At 40.7% G+C, this 17,386-nt stretch overlaps 1 protein-coding gene across 1 annotated transcript in view; it reads left to right on the top strand.

Moving 5' to 3' along the window:
* The window catches only part of col4a1 (collagen, type IV, alpha 1), a 20,586-nt gene continuing 3,200 nt past the window's right edge, over positions 1-17,386 (top strand). Inside the window, exons 1-47 of the mRNA XM_035677243.1 lie at positions 1-52; positions 2,340-2,429; positions 2,523-2,567; positions 2,675-2,719; positions 2,988-3,050; positions 3,182-3,235; positions 3,567-3,593; positions 3,692-3,766; positions 3,904-3,966; positions 4,190-4,225; positions 4,324-4,362; positions 5,342-5,434; positions 5,570-5,605; positions 5,726-5,785; positions 5,983-6,018; positions 6,125-6,169; positions 6,256-6,288; positions 6,383-6,443; positions 6,582-6,617; positions 6,713-6,859; positions 7,008-7,091; positions 7,787-7,870; positions 8,105-8,175; positions 8,298-8,489; positions 9,664-9,832; positions 9,924-10,016; positions 10,225-10,329; positions 10,488-10,585; positions 10,943-11,093; positions 11,207-11,320; positions 11,549-11,716; positions 12,445-12,534; positions 12,668-12,820; positions 12,923-13,021; positions 13,196-13,285; positions 13,508-13,647; positions 14,073-14,199; positions 14,313-14,393; positions 15,021-15,119; positions 15,552-15,602; positions 15,687-15,872; positions 16,035-16,168; positions 16,276-16,348; positions 16,483-16,554; positions 16,717-16,845; positions 16,949-17,047; positions 17,133-17,345. Of these exons, the coding sequence (XP_035533136.1) occupies positions 2,373-2,429; positions 2,523-2,567; positions 2,675-2,719; positions 2,988-3,050; positions 3,182-3,235; positions 3,567-3,593; positions 3,692-3,766; positions 3,904-3,966; positions 4,190-4,225; positions 4,324-4,362; positions 5,342-5,434; positions 5,570-5,605; positions 5,726-5,785; positions 5,983-6,018; positions 6,125-6,169; positions 6,256-6,288; positions 6,383-6,443; positions 6,582-6,617; positions 6,713-6,859; positions 7,008-7,091; positions 7,787-7,870; positions 8,105-8,175; positions 8,298-8,489; positions 9,664-9,832; positions 9,924-10,016; positions 10,225-10,329; positions 10,488-10,585; positions 10,943-11,093; positions 11,207-11,320; positions 11,549-11,716; positions 12,445-12,534; positions 12,668-12,820; positions 12,923-13,021; positions 13,196-13,285; positions 13,508-13,647; positions 14,073-14,199; positions 14,313-14,393; positions 15,021-15,119; positions 15,552-15,602; positions 15,687-15,872; positions 16,035-16,168; positions 16,276-16,348; positions 16,483-16,554; positions 16,717-16,845; positions 16,949-17,047; positions 17,133-17,345 (4,216 nt within the window). The 5' untranslated portion in view covers positions 1-52; positions 2,340-2,372. The remainder of the gene's footprint in view (positions 53-2,339; positions 2,430-2,522; positions 2,568-2,674; positions 2,720-2,987; positions 3,051-3,181; positions 3,236-3,566; positions 3,594-3,691; positions 3,767-3,903; positions 3,967-4,189; positions 4,226-4,323; positions 4,363-5,341; positions 5,435-5,569; positions 5,606-5,725; positions 5,786-5,982; positions 6,019-6,124; positions 6,170-6,255; positions 6,289-6,382; positions 6,444-6,581; positions 6,618-6,712; positions 6,860-7,007; positions 7,092-7,786; positions 7,871-8,104; positions 8,176-8,297; positions 8,490-9,663; positions 9,833-9,923; positions 10,017-10,224; positions 10,330-10,487; positions 10,586-10,942; positions 11,094-11,206; positions 11,321-11,548; positions 11,717-12,444; positions 12,535-12,667; positions 12,821-12,922; positions 13,022-13,195; positions 13,286-13,507; positions 13,648-14,072; positions 14,200-14,312; positions 14,394-15,020; positions 15,120-15,551; positions 15,603-15,686; positions 15,873-16,034; positions 16,169-16,275; positions 16,349-16,482; positions 16,555-16,716; positions 16,846-16,948; positions 17,048-17,132; positions 17,346-17,386) is intronic.

Here is a 17,386-nt window from a genome sequence, read left to right as displayed (position 1 = left end):
GGGCATCATTTGGTGGAAAATGTGACTGCAGTGGGGTGTGAAAGGAGCAAAGGTAAGATTTAATTTACACTCACTTCATTTGTCACTGTCAATCAGACCTTTTGCTTTTTTTCCCCACTTATTTGATCCCATGTTAGTTTGCAGTTGCAGAATGTAGTTAGTTTCTAAGTTCATAGCAGTGACAGTGCCTCCTATGTTCGGACTAATGGGGTCAGCTTAGTGGGACAGACTGGAGCAGCCTGGATGGAAACAGCAGTGGATGGGCCTTAGTCATGGATAGAGACCGGGACGGGAACAAAGATCAGTTTGAATTAGAGCATGTCCGGACACACAGCTGGGATGAAAGCCTTATTCCCAATCAGACAGAGGAAAGCTCTTGGATACAGATGTACAAGAGGTGGGGAACTAGCCATGAACTGACCCTGAGCCTTTGAGCTGTTCAGCACCCCAGCATGAGGTGTTAATCACTGACCTGAAACATCCAAAGTTGGTATTAATTGACTTAAGCAAATATAGTTTTGCTAAAATTTTCTCATCTTAAGACGCTTTCTTAGACACTAACATCATTTTTTCATTTTATTGCATTTAACGATAAAATCTGATGATATTTTTTTTATTTTTCTTATTGTCAACGAATCAAAAGAAAGATAAGTATTGCCTTGGTCGAAATATTTGCTTACTTTCTTTACCAAGAAAATATTCACCCTTTTGCCGACAAGATAAATGTGAGGGGTTGCAAAATTATCAACAGATGGGGACCAGGAAAAATTTCAGCCAGGCAAAATAATGTTTTTTCAATCTTTGCTTATTTATACTTTTTGTATATTGATATACATATATATATGAATTATGGGTATTATTATTATATTATATTATTATATTATTATTATTATCATTATATTTTACCTTTAAGATTAAAAAGAACACAAAAAATCACTCTTTGGTTGAACTGATCAGAACCAAAATAAATACACAACCAGTAACAAGGGGTCAAGTAGACATTGCTTTGTTTTATGTTGTCACAAGCAAAGAAGAATTGGGAGGCAGCCAGTCCTCTGAAGTAGATTTATTTTTCACTAGGACTCCTGCTGTTTGAGTGTACACGTGTAATATTGGCTTGGTTATATCAGATGACTGCAGAGTGTTATCTATCCTCTTAGTGCAACAGTCTGGCCTTTTATGGCTCATTCTTACAGCAACAGTAGCCAAACATTCAGCTCACCCGACAACAACAGATGTACTGACTGTGTTCAGTGGAGTCCGGCCAATCTGCAGATTCAAAGCACCTCTGTGTTTTGAAAGTTGATGAAAGGCCCCAAACAGCCGTCCTAAACTCGCCTGTGAGCTTTATTTCCACTGATATCGCTTCCTGATGTTGCTTAATGGGTTGCCGTGGTAACCCCATGATGATTCCCATGGTTCAAAACGCAGTGTTTCTCCTGACTGATGGGAGTCAAGTGTGTTGTGGTCAGAGAATGGAAATCGACCCAAAAAGTTTAATTTACTGCAGAGTTTTAAACATGACTCACTCATGCTTGGTGGCTCAGAGAGTTGTGAGGATAACTGCAGCATGACTCCACTTTACAAAGCAATGCTGTCATCTAGTGGCAGACAGTAGAAACAACATATAGGAATCTCTCTAGGTCAGTTTTAGGTCACTGCGAAGGACTCAGCCAATATGTGATTTTTATTGTTTTCAAAACATTGCACTTAAACAACATTGAAAACAATAGTCATATGAGCCTTCATTGTAAATTAAAATGCAATAAAGAACAACACTCATAAAAACACAAATCGACAAACAACATCATGAGCTCTAAGGTAAAATCATCCCCATTGGCCTGATTTTTGGGGGGGTCTGTGTTACTTCCAGGGATGTTTAAATTCATTATATTGAATCTTGGAAATGCAATAGTGTTACTATAACAATGGATACATACATTGATCAGCCATAACATTAAGACCACCTGGGATCCCTGACCACTTTTGATAGGTACTGACCACTGCAGACTGGTAACACCCCGCAAGAGCTCCAGTTTTGAAGATGCTCTGACCCCGTCGTCTAGACATCACAATTTGGCCCTAATATATCCCACCCACTGACAGGAGCTATGATAACCACATAATCAGTGTTATTCACTTCACCAGTCTGTGGTCCTAATGTTATGACTGATTGGTGTATATGCCAACAGTAACTCAATTAAATTTTTCTGATAAATTCATTAAATCAAATCATGTCTTGAAATCTGTTTCAGCTTTTGTGGATGAAATTGTTCCTTTTAATCTCAGTTAAAGATTTTTGCCTTTTTGTCAATCAACTTGACGCCTGTGCTTCACAGGGTGAGCGTGGATTTCCAGGTCTTCAAGGTAATATGGGATTTCCAGGGATGCAGGGACCTGAAGGGCCTCCAGGTCCAATGGGCCCCAAGGTCTGTACACCCCACCCCCCCTCTACACATACACAAAATGAATAACTTTAATTAACTTTGGCTTGACCTTATTTTTGTCATGTATTTCTTAAGGGAGACCTGGGTGAAACTGGGGCTCCTGGACTGAAAGGAGTGCGGGTAGGTAACTAACCACCAGAATTATGCAACCATATGATATGAATGTTTATATTGTAGTTTTCGTATTGTCATGAGACAGTAATGCTGATATTGTTGTGATCTTACAGGGTCCTCCTGGTCTACCAGGCTTTCCAGGAAACCCGGGACTGCCGGTAAGTTCCTCTGATCTGCCTTCATGTCTCACATCCTGCAATAATCCAGTAAATCCACCCCATAACTATAAGAAGGTTGTCCAATGTGCCATTATACCCTGTAAATAGCACGGTTTAAGTTATTAGTTTTTAGGCTATGTTTTAATTTTGGATGGGGTCTGTGGGGAGTTTAGTCATTAAGACAGGGTGGAACAATCAGGAAGCTGAGGAGACTTCACTGAGTAACTTAATGGGCTTAAATTGTCTATTTGTGATCTCCCTCTCTCAGGGCATCAATGGAAATGACGGCCCACCTGGTCTACCAGGTATCCCAGGATGCAATGGGACCAAAGTAAGCCTCTTCTAAAAGTTCTTCTGTGAAGCCGGTTTATTTAGCCAGGTTTTGTGTCCATGCCTGATATTTGTCACTTTTGTTACCTAACCTTAACACTGTTTCTGCCGTCTGACTGTGCTGTGTTTCAGGGAGATAGAGGACGAGATGGCACTCCTGGTTTTCCTGGTCTTCAAGGACCTCCTGTAAGCAACCGTGACTCGCATGACAATAATCACCTCGCCACACATTTCAATATGAGACAATATGAAAAATATCAGTATTTCAATAAAAGCTTCCTTGTTTTTATACTGACTAATGGGAATGATCCCATGGCCCATATAGGACGGTGCTGCAACAACTCAAATTAAAACATCACAATTATATTAGAATGGCAAGATTTCTATATGAAATAGCAATATGTTAACTAAGCTAAAAAAGTAAACAGTAAACAAACTAGTATTTAAAAATGGAAATGTTCATCCTGCTGGAATATGCTACATGTATAGGTATGTAACCAGTGTCCTCTCTTCTCAGGGCATCCCGGGAATTCCTGGAATGAAGGTCAGTTGAAATTTATGAAGCGTTACAAATAAATAAATAATAAATGTATAATGTATGCAACAATACAGTATGATAAAACCAATTATTGTCTCCTACAGGGTGACTCTGGTGGTGTGATTGGAATCGTTCCCCTGAAAGGAGACAGAGGGTTCCCTGGCACACCTGGATTACCTGTACGTTATGTGTGTGTGTGTGTGTGTGTGTGTGTGTGTGTGTTTGTGAACAAGCATGCATGTGCAAAAGTGACTAACTTAGATAGTGTAATCTGAATTTCCATGTAAATCCAAGTTTACTTATCTTTCTCTCCTAGGGATCAAGTGGACTTACTGGACCTCTCGGCCCTCCAGGACCTCGTGGCTATCCAGGACCCAAAGTGAGTTTATCCTGCAGCGATGGATTGTTTATAATCCTACAGAGTTAGTGATATTGGTTATACAGAGACACGTGATTGTCACTAAAAATAACAGCAATTTGTACTAGAAAAAGCACAAATTAGAATCTCTGTAGATTTGTAAACCTGGTATATACTCATGGATGATTTGTTCATCAGTTCAATATTATCAGTTTGTTTGACTAATTGAACAATTGTTTGACAGGGAGATTCTGGTCCTCCTGGCCCTCCTGGGGAAAAGGTAAGACTAATCATACATAAAGATTTTATAGTCAACCATCCTGTTACTTGATCACCAAACTGCGATATCACAGGAACTTTTATTTTACTTCCCTGCAGGGTGACAGACTGGCCTTTGTGAGTGAGAAAGGAGATAAGGTGGGTGTTTTTGTTTTTAATATATTGTCTGTAAAAAAGAATCTACATTTCTTATGATGCTTTCATTGTAGAGGTAGTGGGAGCATAGCAAGCCTGATATCGCTGTTCACATTGTGGTCACATTACAAAAAATCCGACCTGTATCTGGAATTGAAAAATCTGATTTTATGTAAGTTATGCTGTTCACAGTGTCATGAAAAGATCAGATCTGTGTCACAGATGTGGAAAACAATCAGATGTGGGCCACTTGTGCCTGCAGTCTGAACGTAGCCCTTTTTAACCATATGTGCATTTCAAGTAAGGTTTTGGTGATATTATCTTAAAACAAAAGAGGAAAATTAAAAATGTATTGGAATTGTCTTTAATTGTGAGGGTATTACACTGACATTAGAAGGAGCGTAGTTATACACACTGTAACCAGGATATTACTCCATTATTACCTTGTTAAGCTGTAATGTTAAGTGGTACTTTTACAGATGCCCAGAGATCAAATTTTGGTGAAAATTCACATATTGGTGTGTGTCACTTGTATTTTGTATGTGTATTTAATTCTTGATTGTTAGGGAGGTTGTTGTGGAGCACTTTGGTGTTAAATGTTTGTCTTTAACTGTAATGTGTTTTGCATTGTGATTATAGCCTATTTGTCTGACAGTTGCCACAGACACAAAAATAATTTCTGAAAGCTGTAAACGAAACTAAAATTAAAATAGAAGAATAATTTAACATTTTGTTGCTGTCCTGTAAAAACTATGCATCTCCAAAATGTCAGCTTTTCGTGAGCTAGGAATACCATATCTGTCAGCTTTGTAACAATGCATTTCATGTGTAATCCAGTGAGTTTATCTTAAGAGGAAAGAGAATTTTCTTTCATCCATTTGAAAAAAATCAAAATGACAACATTTATAGATACTTAGGTTTTAATGGATGATTTGCTTTTTTAGTTTAAGTTGGTTTTGTGATCATTGTTGTCTCCCTGTAGGGTGAGCGGGGATTTCGTGGCCCACCCGGCCCTCCTGGACGATCACTGGGATATGAAGGTGGACCTACCACAGTGCACGTACCTGGACCACCGGTAATCACTCAGTTCTTTAAAAAATGAGCAGAAGTTGTTTTTCATGTATAAATAAGTCATGTTTTTTTTTTTGTTTTTTTTTACATCTAAAAGATGACTTCCTGAATGTGTTTGTGTTGTTTTATTATTTCAAAGGGTGACAGAGGACTTACAGGAGACAAAGGAGAAAAAGTTTGTATTTTGCTTCAGATGTTGAGGTGTATGACTCACATTACCCTTAGTGCACAAAGACTGTTTGTTATCTTTTAGTTTAACTTTGTACTTCTTTAAGACATCAGATTTCTTTTGCAGGGCTACTGCATTGCACATCACACTGATGTCAAAGGTGAACCCGGCCCGCCTGGACAAAGAGTAAGTGGCAAAAATACTAATAATAAATGAATAAGAAGTTCAGCATTAGTTGTCGTTGGTAAGATGTTTATTAAGATTCTTCAAAGGGTCTGAGTATCACATGAAATGAAAACAAGCTTTTTTTACAATGTGATATTACAGAAAAATACAAACTTGTTTCTTTGCGTTCAAGTGAGTGTCTCTTTCTGTAATTTTAGGGTAAACCTGGCAAGGATGGAGAGGATGGGCTGAAGGTAACAATAATTTACTGTATTGTCTGCCTACTGTACTCTACCATCCAGCTGTTGCTTTTATATTACGAAATATTTATCACTTAAGAATGTAAATACTTTCATACAGGGAGAAAAAGGCTTTTCTGGAACTCCTGGATACATTGGTTCCCAGGTAACAAATACACCTATATTTACCTTTCACATATTTTAGGCTTTAATCTGATAGTCAGATAAACTAAATTCTCTGTTTCATTTCAGGGTGAAAAGGGAGAAAGAGGACCACCAGGTTATGTAAGTTATTGCCATTATCTTACTTTTCCATGACTCACCCACTATCACAAAAAATGGGCAGCCAACATTAATCTTTGTAATTCTGTAATTGTAGGGTGATGGGGCCCCCGGTCCTCCTGGTCCTCCTGGTTTCCCAGGGTTAAAAGGAGAAAAAGGTAAAGTTAGGCCATTGCATGCCACCAAATGTTCATACACATATGCTGAAACACATGCACGCAAATATGCAAAAACACGTACCTTCGATCACAATAACCATGTTTTTTTTTCCTTTTTGGTTTCTTCTTAATCCACAGGTTTTCCTGGTCCTCAAGGAGAGGCAGGTCCCCCAGGTAAAATAACACACTATTTCAACACTGTATTAAGGCTGCATATGTCAGTCAGACACAATAATGCACCAACTGGCTTGCCTTGTGTTGTACTTCAGGCCGGCACATTGAAGGACCCCGTGGAGAGAAGGGTCAGAAGGGAGACATGGGTGAGAAAGGAGACATGGGTGTAGAAGGAGAGTCTCTCCCTGGACCTCCAGGACAACCAGGGACCACTGGACCCCCTGGACCACCTGGACCACCGAGTATGCCTTATCTTTCAATATGCCAGTCATTTCAAAAGATGTCAAGAAAGGAACACCTGGATAACCTAATGTGTGTGTGTATGTGTGTGTGTGTGTGTGTTTGTCTCGAATGCCTGTGTTGCGTGTGTGCTATGACATGGCCACACAGTTGACCCTGATGAATGTGACGTTAAGATTGGAGCTCCTGGCCCACCTGGACCTCCAGGGTTACAAGGGGAATTGGGACAGAAAGGTAACAACATCTGCAATTAATGCCGATCAATACAATCCATCAATGAATGAATCCATTAAAATTCTATGTTTCTATCTTTGAAGTATAGCGATATCTGTGTAGGCACATGAACCACGTACATCAATGCATCAATAGTACCCACAGAGGTGGTGGTGCATTCTCGAGGATGTTTCAGCACCAAGGACAGCACTCGTTGCTCTATGTGCACTGATTAATGGATCAGCACACTTGCCTGTGGCTTGTCGCTGTCTATTGTCTGTAGTTCTGAACGGCCACACACCAAGTGCCCTGTCTCAGGAGCATGTCTCTGGAAAAAAACATAGAATATACACAGCAATCTACAATACTACAAGGCCTATTCAGATACAAAGTAGACAGTCTACAACACCACAGGCAGTGACACAGACAAGGTGCCAAGACGCAAACATGGAGTTAAACAACAGATTAACATTTCAACTGATTTCTTCATATTTATAATTTTAAGTTAATAAAAATTAATTATAGATGTTTCACTGACCAAATGTTGACAGTCTTGGTGTATTCCACCAGATAATTTGAACAGGTTAATGAACTTTGTACATATCGTGGCCCCTTGGGCAGCCGCCCCCTCTGCCCCCACGGTCCCTCCACTTATGGACTACAGACATTTACGTACATCATGTTTTGTCAACTGATGTTTCTCTACCTATTTTCAGGTGACCAGGGAGACACCTGTGTTCACTGTGAAGGTTTGGGCCTACCTGGATTACCTGGCCCCCTCGGCCCCAAAGGAGAGCGAGGTGAGTGAACAATGGTCACATTCAAACAAAGTGGTGGTGTCAGACCAAATTCCTGGTGTCATAACCCAAAAACCATTGGGGCGTTTGCTGGAGACTCATCTGCAATTTATACCTCACATTCTAGATATGTGAGGATTACAAAAATATTTCTTTGGCCCCATTTCTCTGTTTTGCACCCACTATGATGAGTATTACATAAGCTAAGGGAGTCCATTGTTCATTTTCACCTGGCAGGACCTCCTGGACCAGTAGGCAGCAAGGGAGATAAGGGTCAAACTGGCTTTCCTGGGGAACCTGGAAGACCTGTGAGTAGAATAATGTCTGAGACACTTGAGACAACATCAGATCTGAATGTTATCATTTTATTCCTCATTCATTTAGGAAAATGGAACAAAAGAACAATCTTATTCTTATGACCTATGTGCAGGGTTCTAAAGGCAGTCCTGGGTTGATGGGAGCCCCTGGTGCTGTTGGTGAGCCAGGAGACATTTTCATTGCTCCTGGTCTGAAGGGGGACAAAGGTTTGCCTGGTCCTGCCGGATCCCCAGGGAGGCCAGGGCTGGATGGACAGCCAGGGAGAGATGGCCGCCCAGGAACACCTGGCCTCAAAGGAGAATCTGTAAGTGTGTGTGGTTTGTTTGAGGCAAATTATCAAGATATCAGGACAGCATGAGCTCCACTATCTGTGCAAAAGACTGAATGGCCTGTTGAATGATAATGTTTGGGTTTAATACACAGGAGACTTAATTTGTAAAACCCTTAATTGCAATTAAGTTGCTATAATCAGTATTAGCTATATCAACAATGGAAACATTGACTATAGTCACACAGAATACTTTCACCTGACTTTGCAGTCCCTTTCAGCATTTCAAAACTTCCAAAGTTAACAACCATCCAGTGAACATTTTGGAGTATTTAGCAGCTAAAGAGCCAGGCATTTCTCCAGGAGACCAAAAACAGAGCTGAAGGGAGAGTATTGGACTATAATATAGTATACTATATTAACTAATTACTAGTAATAATATTACAGTAATAATATTACTTTTTCCAGTCACTAGTAGTGTAACTAATTATTAATACATTTCAGTAATAATATTACAGTTACCACCCCCAAAAATAATTAGTTACAATATTACTTTTGTCGGCATCCCATACTAATTTTAAATCCAACAATGCAATCACATCCTTGGATTAATTTTTGTAATCGTGGAGGAAACTAATTTGGAAGATGGAAACGCTTCCATTCAGTGGTTGGAATATTCCCATTACTTTGAATTTAACAAACAATACTGGATTTTAATCGTGAATTTTGGGGAGAAAGGGCCCAATTACCAATTTTGGGGGCAGTAGAAAAGAAGTAATATAACTAGTAGTGTAACTAATTACTGTTGGCAGTTAGTAATAAGAAACTATTCACAAGTAATAACATTGCTTTTGAATAGAGTATTGAATATTGAGTAATAAATAAAAAATTTTGAGTAAGCCCAACACTGCATACAGCATACACACATGTATAAGCACTATTTATATGCACATACATTCATGCATGTATACAGATATACCAACATCCACATAAATATACATGTGTACCTGTGTCTGCCCCTCCTAAATTGTGTATACAGATTATATATTTATGTTTATTATATATTATTATTATTATTTTTTCCATAGATCCTAGTTATTTTCTTCAGGGCTACTATCCTGTGGGTTGTGGCTTTAAGCAAAAACTCTTTTTGTTGTTTGTAGTAAATCTTGTAGTAGATTGAACATCCTCTCTCTAATCTTGCTCTCAGGGCAAAGAGGGCATCAAGGGTGAGCGTGGACCAAGTGGGGACCCTGGTCTTACTGGGCCTCTGGGAGAGAGGGGACCACCTGGCCTGCCAGGCTTTGGTCGATCAGGAGATCCTGGAGAGAAGGGAAGTCAGGGGAGACCAGGCATTCCTGGAAGTCCTGGATCACCTGGTAGGCATGAGATCTACACAGACCAACGTAGGCTGTAAAAAGATGCACTCATATACTCAAAGAGAAGTCACATGTAACTTACATTCAACAGGTGTAAAAGGCGAGCCAGGTCAAGGTGTGAGCACTCCTGGACCTCAGGGAGTACCTGGATTACAAGGAGAACCTGGCAGAACTGGACCTCAAGGTGAGCAGCACCATATCAGCAGGTTTTCATTTATAGTCCACTGCAAAATAAATTGTCTCTTGAAAATCTGTAAAATAATCTTTGATAAATAAAATAACTGATCATGTCAGGACAAAACAACAACAACAAAAACACGTGAAGATTCATATATATTTAAAGATGGTGGATGATTGGTCCTGTTTTTTATGCAACATGTTGTTGGCGGCAGGTGACAGAGGCCAGCCGGGAAAAGCAGGGTTGCCAGGTTTTCCTGGACAGAAGGGTGAACAAGGACCTCCTGGAATTGGATTTCCAGGCCCAACTGGTCCTAAAGGTAAGTTACTCCATGTTCACCCCATTCCTCCTCTCCATGGATGCCTCACAGACATTCACTGGATACATACGGATTCCTGAAGGAAAATGGAAACAGACTATGATATAGTACATGCATATGAGCAGAACAAAACAGAAATGTTTCATCCATGTTTCTAGGAATCAGTGGAATTCCGGGAGCTCCAGGATTACCAGGAGAACCAGGAAAACCAGGACAGGATGGCGTGACTGGACAACCTGGTGTACCTGGACAAAAAGTGTGTATTTCCTGCATATCTACTTTTTAATAATACTTTTATTAATAATTGAATTACGTGTAGATAGATATGTGTGCTGCAGAATGATGGTTTTGATAATGGGATGTTAATATTCTGTGTTGATAATGGCTCTTTCTGTGGAGAATATGTATTTGGGTTTAGTTTAGGAACAATAGAGTACATTAGAGTGCATTAGTCCCACAGTGCTATTGTTATACAGTACAATCGAATCCAACAACTAGAACAGTGCTATCACCTGTTTTATGGACATGATAAACATGGACATTTGAATGTCATGTAAAATAATTTTTTGCCAGAGTTGAGATGCAAATTGGAGCTTATTTCTATACTTTGTAGGGTGATCCAGGACGGGGGCTTCCAGGTCCAAAAGGTTTGCAAGGGCCACCAGGAATAACTGGCTTTCCAGGAGAGAAGGGAAATATTGGACTACCTGGTGTTCCCGGACGAGAAGGCCAGACAGGACCACCAGGGTCTCAGGGAGTGAAAGGTACCGCAGGATACGTATAACAACTCTGCAGCGAAGCGTAGTTTGATCTAGTACATGCCAAACAGGCACATCTTGTGTACCAAATACAACATTGTTTTTTCTTTGACCATTAGGTGACGTGGGACCCCCAGGACCTCCTGGGCTGGTTGGCTTACCAGGTGCTCCAGGAAAAGGCACGCCTGGAGCTCCTGGACCACAAGGACCGCCTGGAGAGCCTGGACCATTTGGTGAGCAAAACTCAGGATCCAAGCATAAAGAAAAACACAGGTGTAAATAATGAGTCCATTTAGTTGCTTCAGTCTCTCTGCTGTGCGATTGTGCCTGCACCAACTATTTAATAGAACACAGTGATTGTAATGTTATTAGGAACACCTGTGATTTTCTTACTATGACAAGTCCAAGTTGTTGTTGAGAAAATTGTTACAAATACATTTGTATTTGTGCATGTTGAACAGGTAGTCCAGGTGTAAAGGGAGATAAGGGCTACCCAGGCCCTCCTGGTCTGGACATGCCAGGGCCCCAGGGAGAGAAGGGGTCCCCTGGGTTTCCAGGATCCCCAGGTAATAAAGGACTGCCAGGGCCACCAGGCTTACCAGGCAGAGATGGACAGTTTGGAAACCAAGGTGAGACTCAATAACTGCCAACAAACTCACAAGAGAAAAACTAAAACTGTTCTGTACTGTCTTGGGTGTGTGGACATCACTTATATTATAAACATAATGTACATTTCTACATCTTCACCATTTTGCTCTGAGTTTCTATTTTTATCACAAATACCTTCTGAGGTCATTTCAATACATATCCTTTGCCATTCTTTTGTTTAGTGTTAAAATCTTATCACTGAAATCCAACACTTCCTCTACATGTTTCACATTAAAAGCATTTCAGGTAAGGGATGGATTATGCCTTTCAGCTGTTGGCAGGCTTATAATGTGAAACATCTGTGCGTGTTGCGTTTCATTGGTAGTTGTTCAGTGCCAAATAAAAGAACAAATGGAATGGAATTAATTATGTTTAATTAATTGTGAATGAACACAGTATTACCTTTGTTGTAGTTTAATAATGTGGTAGAAATATACATTATCCTGATTTAATCACACAATATAAGCCTGTTCTAAAAAAACAAATGTTTTTCAAAACACATTACTACCAATAAGTGGCAGTCATGTTTCCCATCCCATTTGAAATAAGGAAGGAGCAGGTTTGACTAAATATGAAATTTTTTCCTCCAATGGTGCAATATGGGAAGGTTGCATTGGATATATTATTTTAGATAATAGTTGTTTAATCTCCTTTTTATTCACAATAATCTCACTGTGTGTGTGTGTGTGTGTGTGTGTGTGTTTGCCAGGTCCTAAAGGTGACATGGGGGTTATGGGAACACCAGGAGCACCAGGCTTTCCTGGCCCACCCGGTACACCTGGATCTCCTGGTCTGAGAGGTAAGGAAAACCAAACAGTGAAAATTATTTACAGAATTCTTGCTTTTTTCATCCTACCTTGTACACTTTCAAGGGTTTTTCTTAAGATTTAACAGCAGCAATAATAATTTCCCCTTCTCACCATCTCTCTCAGGTGATCCCGGTATTAGTGGACCAAGAGGTAATGTTGGAGAACCTGGACATAAAGGAGAAAGGGGAGATAGAGGTATTCAGGGACCTCCTGGGAACATGAGCGATTTTGAAATGATACGTATGAAGGGGGAGAAGGGAGAACTTGGAGACAGAGGTATGAAACAACATAATGGCCTTTAGGTCGATTGGTGATTCTGTATATTGACCCATAATTTAAGAAATATCATGTGTTTTTTTTAAAACATTTTTCTATCAGGTAACCCTGGACACTCTGGAACGAAGGGCTTTCGTGGACTTCCTGGAGATCCTGGAATGCCAGGCAAAGATGGAGAACCTGGATTACCTGGACAACCAGGTAAGCACCTGACCATGTTATGCCATGTAGATTTCATGTGACACAGTAATCTCTGTTTTGTCGTCATTTATTTGATTGAACTCCTATTTGTTTTAATAAATTCTCTCCACTGGCTTTGTCACCCAATGAAAATGGAGGGAATATAAAATAAATAGTTTCTCTGATGTGTCTCAGGTGAAAAAGGAGACCCCGGTTTTCCTGGAGAACCTGGCAGTATGGGACCACCTGGACAGAAAGGCACTGTAGGAGAGATGGGAATCCCAGGTAACGCACAAATAAATCATACAGTACATTAAGTGTGTATCATGGAAATGCCAACCATTTGGATGGATTATATGTATTATGAACGTGAAATTTTGTGAATCTGAAGAAGTACAAACAATATTTGAAGCTAGGGAAAACCTAGCTTGAACCTTCCTATTAAACTGTGAGAAACATTCTTCTAATATCTGAATTTTGCCTGCTTGTGTGTGTGTGTTTGTGTAGGTCCGGCTGGTCCAAAAGGTACTAAAGGAGATATTGGTACACCGGGACATCCTGGATTTAGAGGCACAGATGGGCAGAAAGGAGAGAAGGGGATAGCTGGTGACCCAGGTATTGGGATCCCGGGACATCCGGGAGAAAAGGTAATCCATTAAAGGATAAAACACTTTCTTGGAAAGAGTCAAAGGTGCAAGAGTGTGTAACTTTGTCAACTCTGATTTCAATGATTTTGACATAAGGTTTTAATATTTCTGGAACAGAAAATTCTCACTATTTGTTTTGATTGTAATGTGATCCGCAGACTTTGTTTCTGTCTCTATCTCTCTGTCCTGGTATAACTCTACTGTAGCCAAATGACCACTATAAGTTTCTAATGTAATAAAACCTATGGATAAGATTGAATTGTTTAGATTAAAGAATTTAAACTGACACCCAACAGAGATTGAAATGGAAACGTTTTACTGTCATATATATTATCTTTGTAACTTTGTTTCTTTCAGTAATCATCAGTACCTACAGTGCCTGTCTTTACTCCTATTCCTCTCAATTCCCCAATCTCCTCTCACAGGGTCAGACAGGCCAGCCAGGATTCCCAGGACCACCAGGAGAAAAGGGTCTGAGGGGTCATGAGGGCATGCCTGGCAAACCAGGACTGCAAGGATCCAAAGGAGAAAAAGGAAGCCTCGGGTATCCAGGTCAGATTTTAGTCTGTGTTGTCGCATTCATCCTATTTGTCTACAACACTAGGTATAGCAATCAAACCTGTTGGTATTCCATGTGAGTTCTTATTGTGGTGTGCGTTGTACAGGTCAGCCAGGTAGACCAGGTGAGAAGGGTACCCCTGGGCTGCCAGGGTCTGCAGGAGAACCTGGTCGTGACGGTAGGCCTGGTAAGTACTGTAACAGGATTATTTGATCAGATACACAGACAAATTCCCACATATTAATCACAGCAGTAATTTCATTCATTTGTATCAAGGTTGGATACATCATTAACTTCACAAAGACAGCCTTAACCTTGTTTGTTTTTGTATGCAAAAAATCCAATCGAATGAACCAGGCAGTTGGGAAAAAAACTAAGAGCTATAAGGGTACAAATACACTACTTGTCACTTCTCAAAGCTCTCGAACTGTTCCCTTTTGAACTAGCCACTGTAAATATAAAATAAAGCATCATTCTGCACATGCTATCAAGTATCACCCCAAATCTATTTCTGTGGATAAATTATGAGAAAACTGCTACCTTTTTCCACAGAGATCTATAGAAGCTCAGAGAAAGGTGCACATTTTTTTCGACTGTACATACTGCCTCTCCTCTATTCCTGTTGTGCTGTGTGTCATTGTAACGGAATTTCATTTTGATGCAAATCCAAATGACAAATAAAGTCTAAGTCTAAGTCTAAGTCTAAGTCATATCAAATCAGATACAGAGAGGATTTATACACCTGTCTCAAGCAACAGCTTATTTAGTCTTGCTAGCAAACAAACAAATTGTGTGTTCACTTGTTCTCTTCCAGGTGAAGGCGGCTTGCAGGGACCTCCTGGTCCTCCTGGAGAGAAGGGAGAGCCTGGAGTGGATGGCATCCCTGGATCCTCAGGGGAGAAAGGAATCTCTGGTTAGTGTCAGGGGAGTTAGGAGCACACTACACTTGTTTGTTGTAGTAGTGTAATGAGTCTCCAGAGTGATATTCCTACAGGATCACTCCGGCTTGGGACCCTTTAACTGTCACCCAAACCCTCTCAAGCACAACCACCACACACACATTTAAATACTTGGATTTATGTTCTGATTGATTTTTTGGAAACTAGATACTGGAAGCCAAAAAACTCCTACTTGAGTAGTGAAACCCATCAGCTACAATCAGGGGTCCATATAGCAGTGCCTTTTCCAAATGTAGTATAAACTAATAACTGTACACACATGGTAGTATTTACTTTAGGTTTTAGGTGTAGTTATTTTTTATTCTGGAGGTCCCTCATTACAAATCCAATTATTTACAATTACGCAAACTGCTTGTAATGTACTTTATATCTGTCCTTCTCTGCAGGTTTACCTGGCCGAGGTTTCCCTGGCTCACCTGGAGTACTTGGTAGCAAAGGTTAGAGCTCTTCCATTGATATAATCCCTCAATCGCTGGAGCCAAACAGAGTTTCATCGTCTGGCCTTCTCTTTCCCTCTCCAGGTGACAAAGGTAGTCCTGGGTTCCCTGGCACACCAGGTCATCCAGGTGTCCCTGGTATCAAAGGTGACAAAGGACTTCCAGGTTTACAGGGACCCCAGGGTGAGCCGGGTGAAAGGGGGCTCCAAGGTATCTCTCTAGAGGGCCCTAAGGGAGACAGGGGAGAACTAGGACAACCTGGAGAAGCAGGTATGCCATATACATGACATGCTATTATTACCTGTATGAGGACCTGTTGCCAAAATGTTGTACTTTATAGGGCCACTGTTACAAGTGAAAAGTATTTTCAATAGAATACTGTATACTGTAATATGTGTTGTATTATGCTTTCTTCTTATCTTCTTAAAACAGGATCCCCAGGATCACCAGGACCCGCTGGTGTACCAGGAAGAAATGGACAAAAGGGAGATAAAGGAGACCAGGGTAAACCTGGTTTCCAGGGAGAGTCAGGACACAAGGGTGACCCTGGAGTTCCTGGACTTCCCGTATGTCACAACGCTGTTTTCCATGACTTCAGCTGTATATGATACGCACTAGTTAATATGCATTCTGATGAGCAATAGCTGATGCATGTCATGTGTGTTTATCACAGGGACAACCTGGCCTTCCAGGTATTGATGGACAAAAGGGCGAGAGGGGACTGCAAGGTGTCCCTGGCTTCCCAGGTGAGTACTTACTATGTGATAGTCTATAACTGTGTTTGTGCGTGTGTGTGTGTGCGCGCATTCATGTGTGAAAGAAAGATGTGTTCTTATTCAAATAATAATTAAAAAACACTATTTTTTAATACAAACCCTAGGTTTAAAGGGTAATGTCGGGGACATTGGATTCAAAGGAGAATTCGGAGACAGAGGATTCCCAGGAGAAAAGGGTAAAGAAGAGGGGGGAAACCTTCAAAGTTAATATTTACAAAAATATCTCTATCTCACTCGCTAGAATTGGTCAGTGCTCATGTCTCTAGTAATCTTATAACTTGGCCTCAATAAAATTAAAGCAAGTGGAAAATGTCTTATAAAGATGCTGTATATTACAGGCAATGATGGACCTCCTGGTGCCCCGGGCCCCCACACCTTCATCAAAGGAGATATTGGTTTCCCAGGTGTTCAAGGATTACCGGGACCCCAGGGACCACAAGGGCTCCCTGGACAAAAGGGACTGCAAGGTGATGTTTTTCATAAAAATGTGCCCTGTTGTGTAATTTTCTCCTGCTCACCTATCCTTCCAGTTTTCCAAAGTGCTTCATTGTTGTTGTTATTTTCTCTCAGGTGTGACAGGTATTCAAGGGCCAAAAGGCGAAGATGGCCTTCCTGGATATCATGGTCAGGCTGGAGCAAAAGGAGAACCTGGCCTCCCTGGGCCTCAGGGTGAGAGGCTCACTGAAACGGAAGGTGTGGGTAAAAGCTGCTGTGTTGTCACTGTCATAACTTATTAATTTCCTAATGTCTTTAGGACCCAGAGGATTCCCTGGCCCCCCAGGACCTGACGGTGTTCCAGGTCAAGTGGGTCAACCCGGACCCTCCTCTATGAATCATGGGTTCCTGGTAACCCGTCACAGCCAAACAGTAGAGATTCCATCGTGTCCTGAGGGAACCTCGCCCATATATGATGGCTATTCTTTGCTCTACGTACAAGGCAATGAACGCTCTCATGGACAGGACTTAGGTAAGAAACACAATATGAGAAAGAAAGAAATAAAGAAAGAA

The sequence above is a fragment of the Morone saxatilis genome, unplaced genomic scaffold (genome assembly GCF_004916995.1).
Source record: "Morone saxatilis isolate NCDOM2014 unplaced genomic scaffold, NCSU_SB_2.0 Contig5, whole genome shotgun sequence".
Taxonomy (NCBI): Eukaryota; Metazoa; Chordata; class Actinopteri; family Moronidae; genus Morone; species Morone saxatilis.
This window is presented reverse-complemented; position numbering and strand designations above follow the sequence as displayed.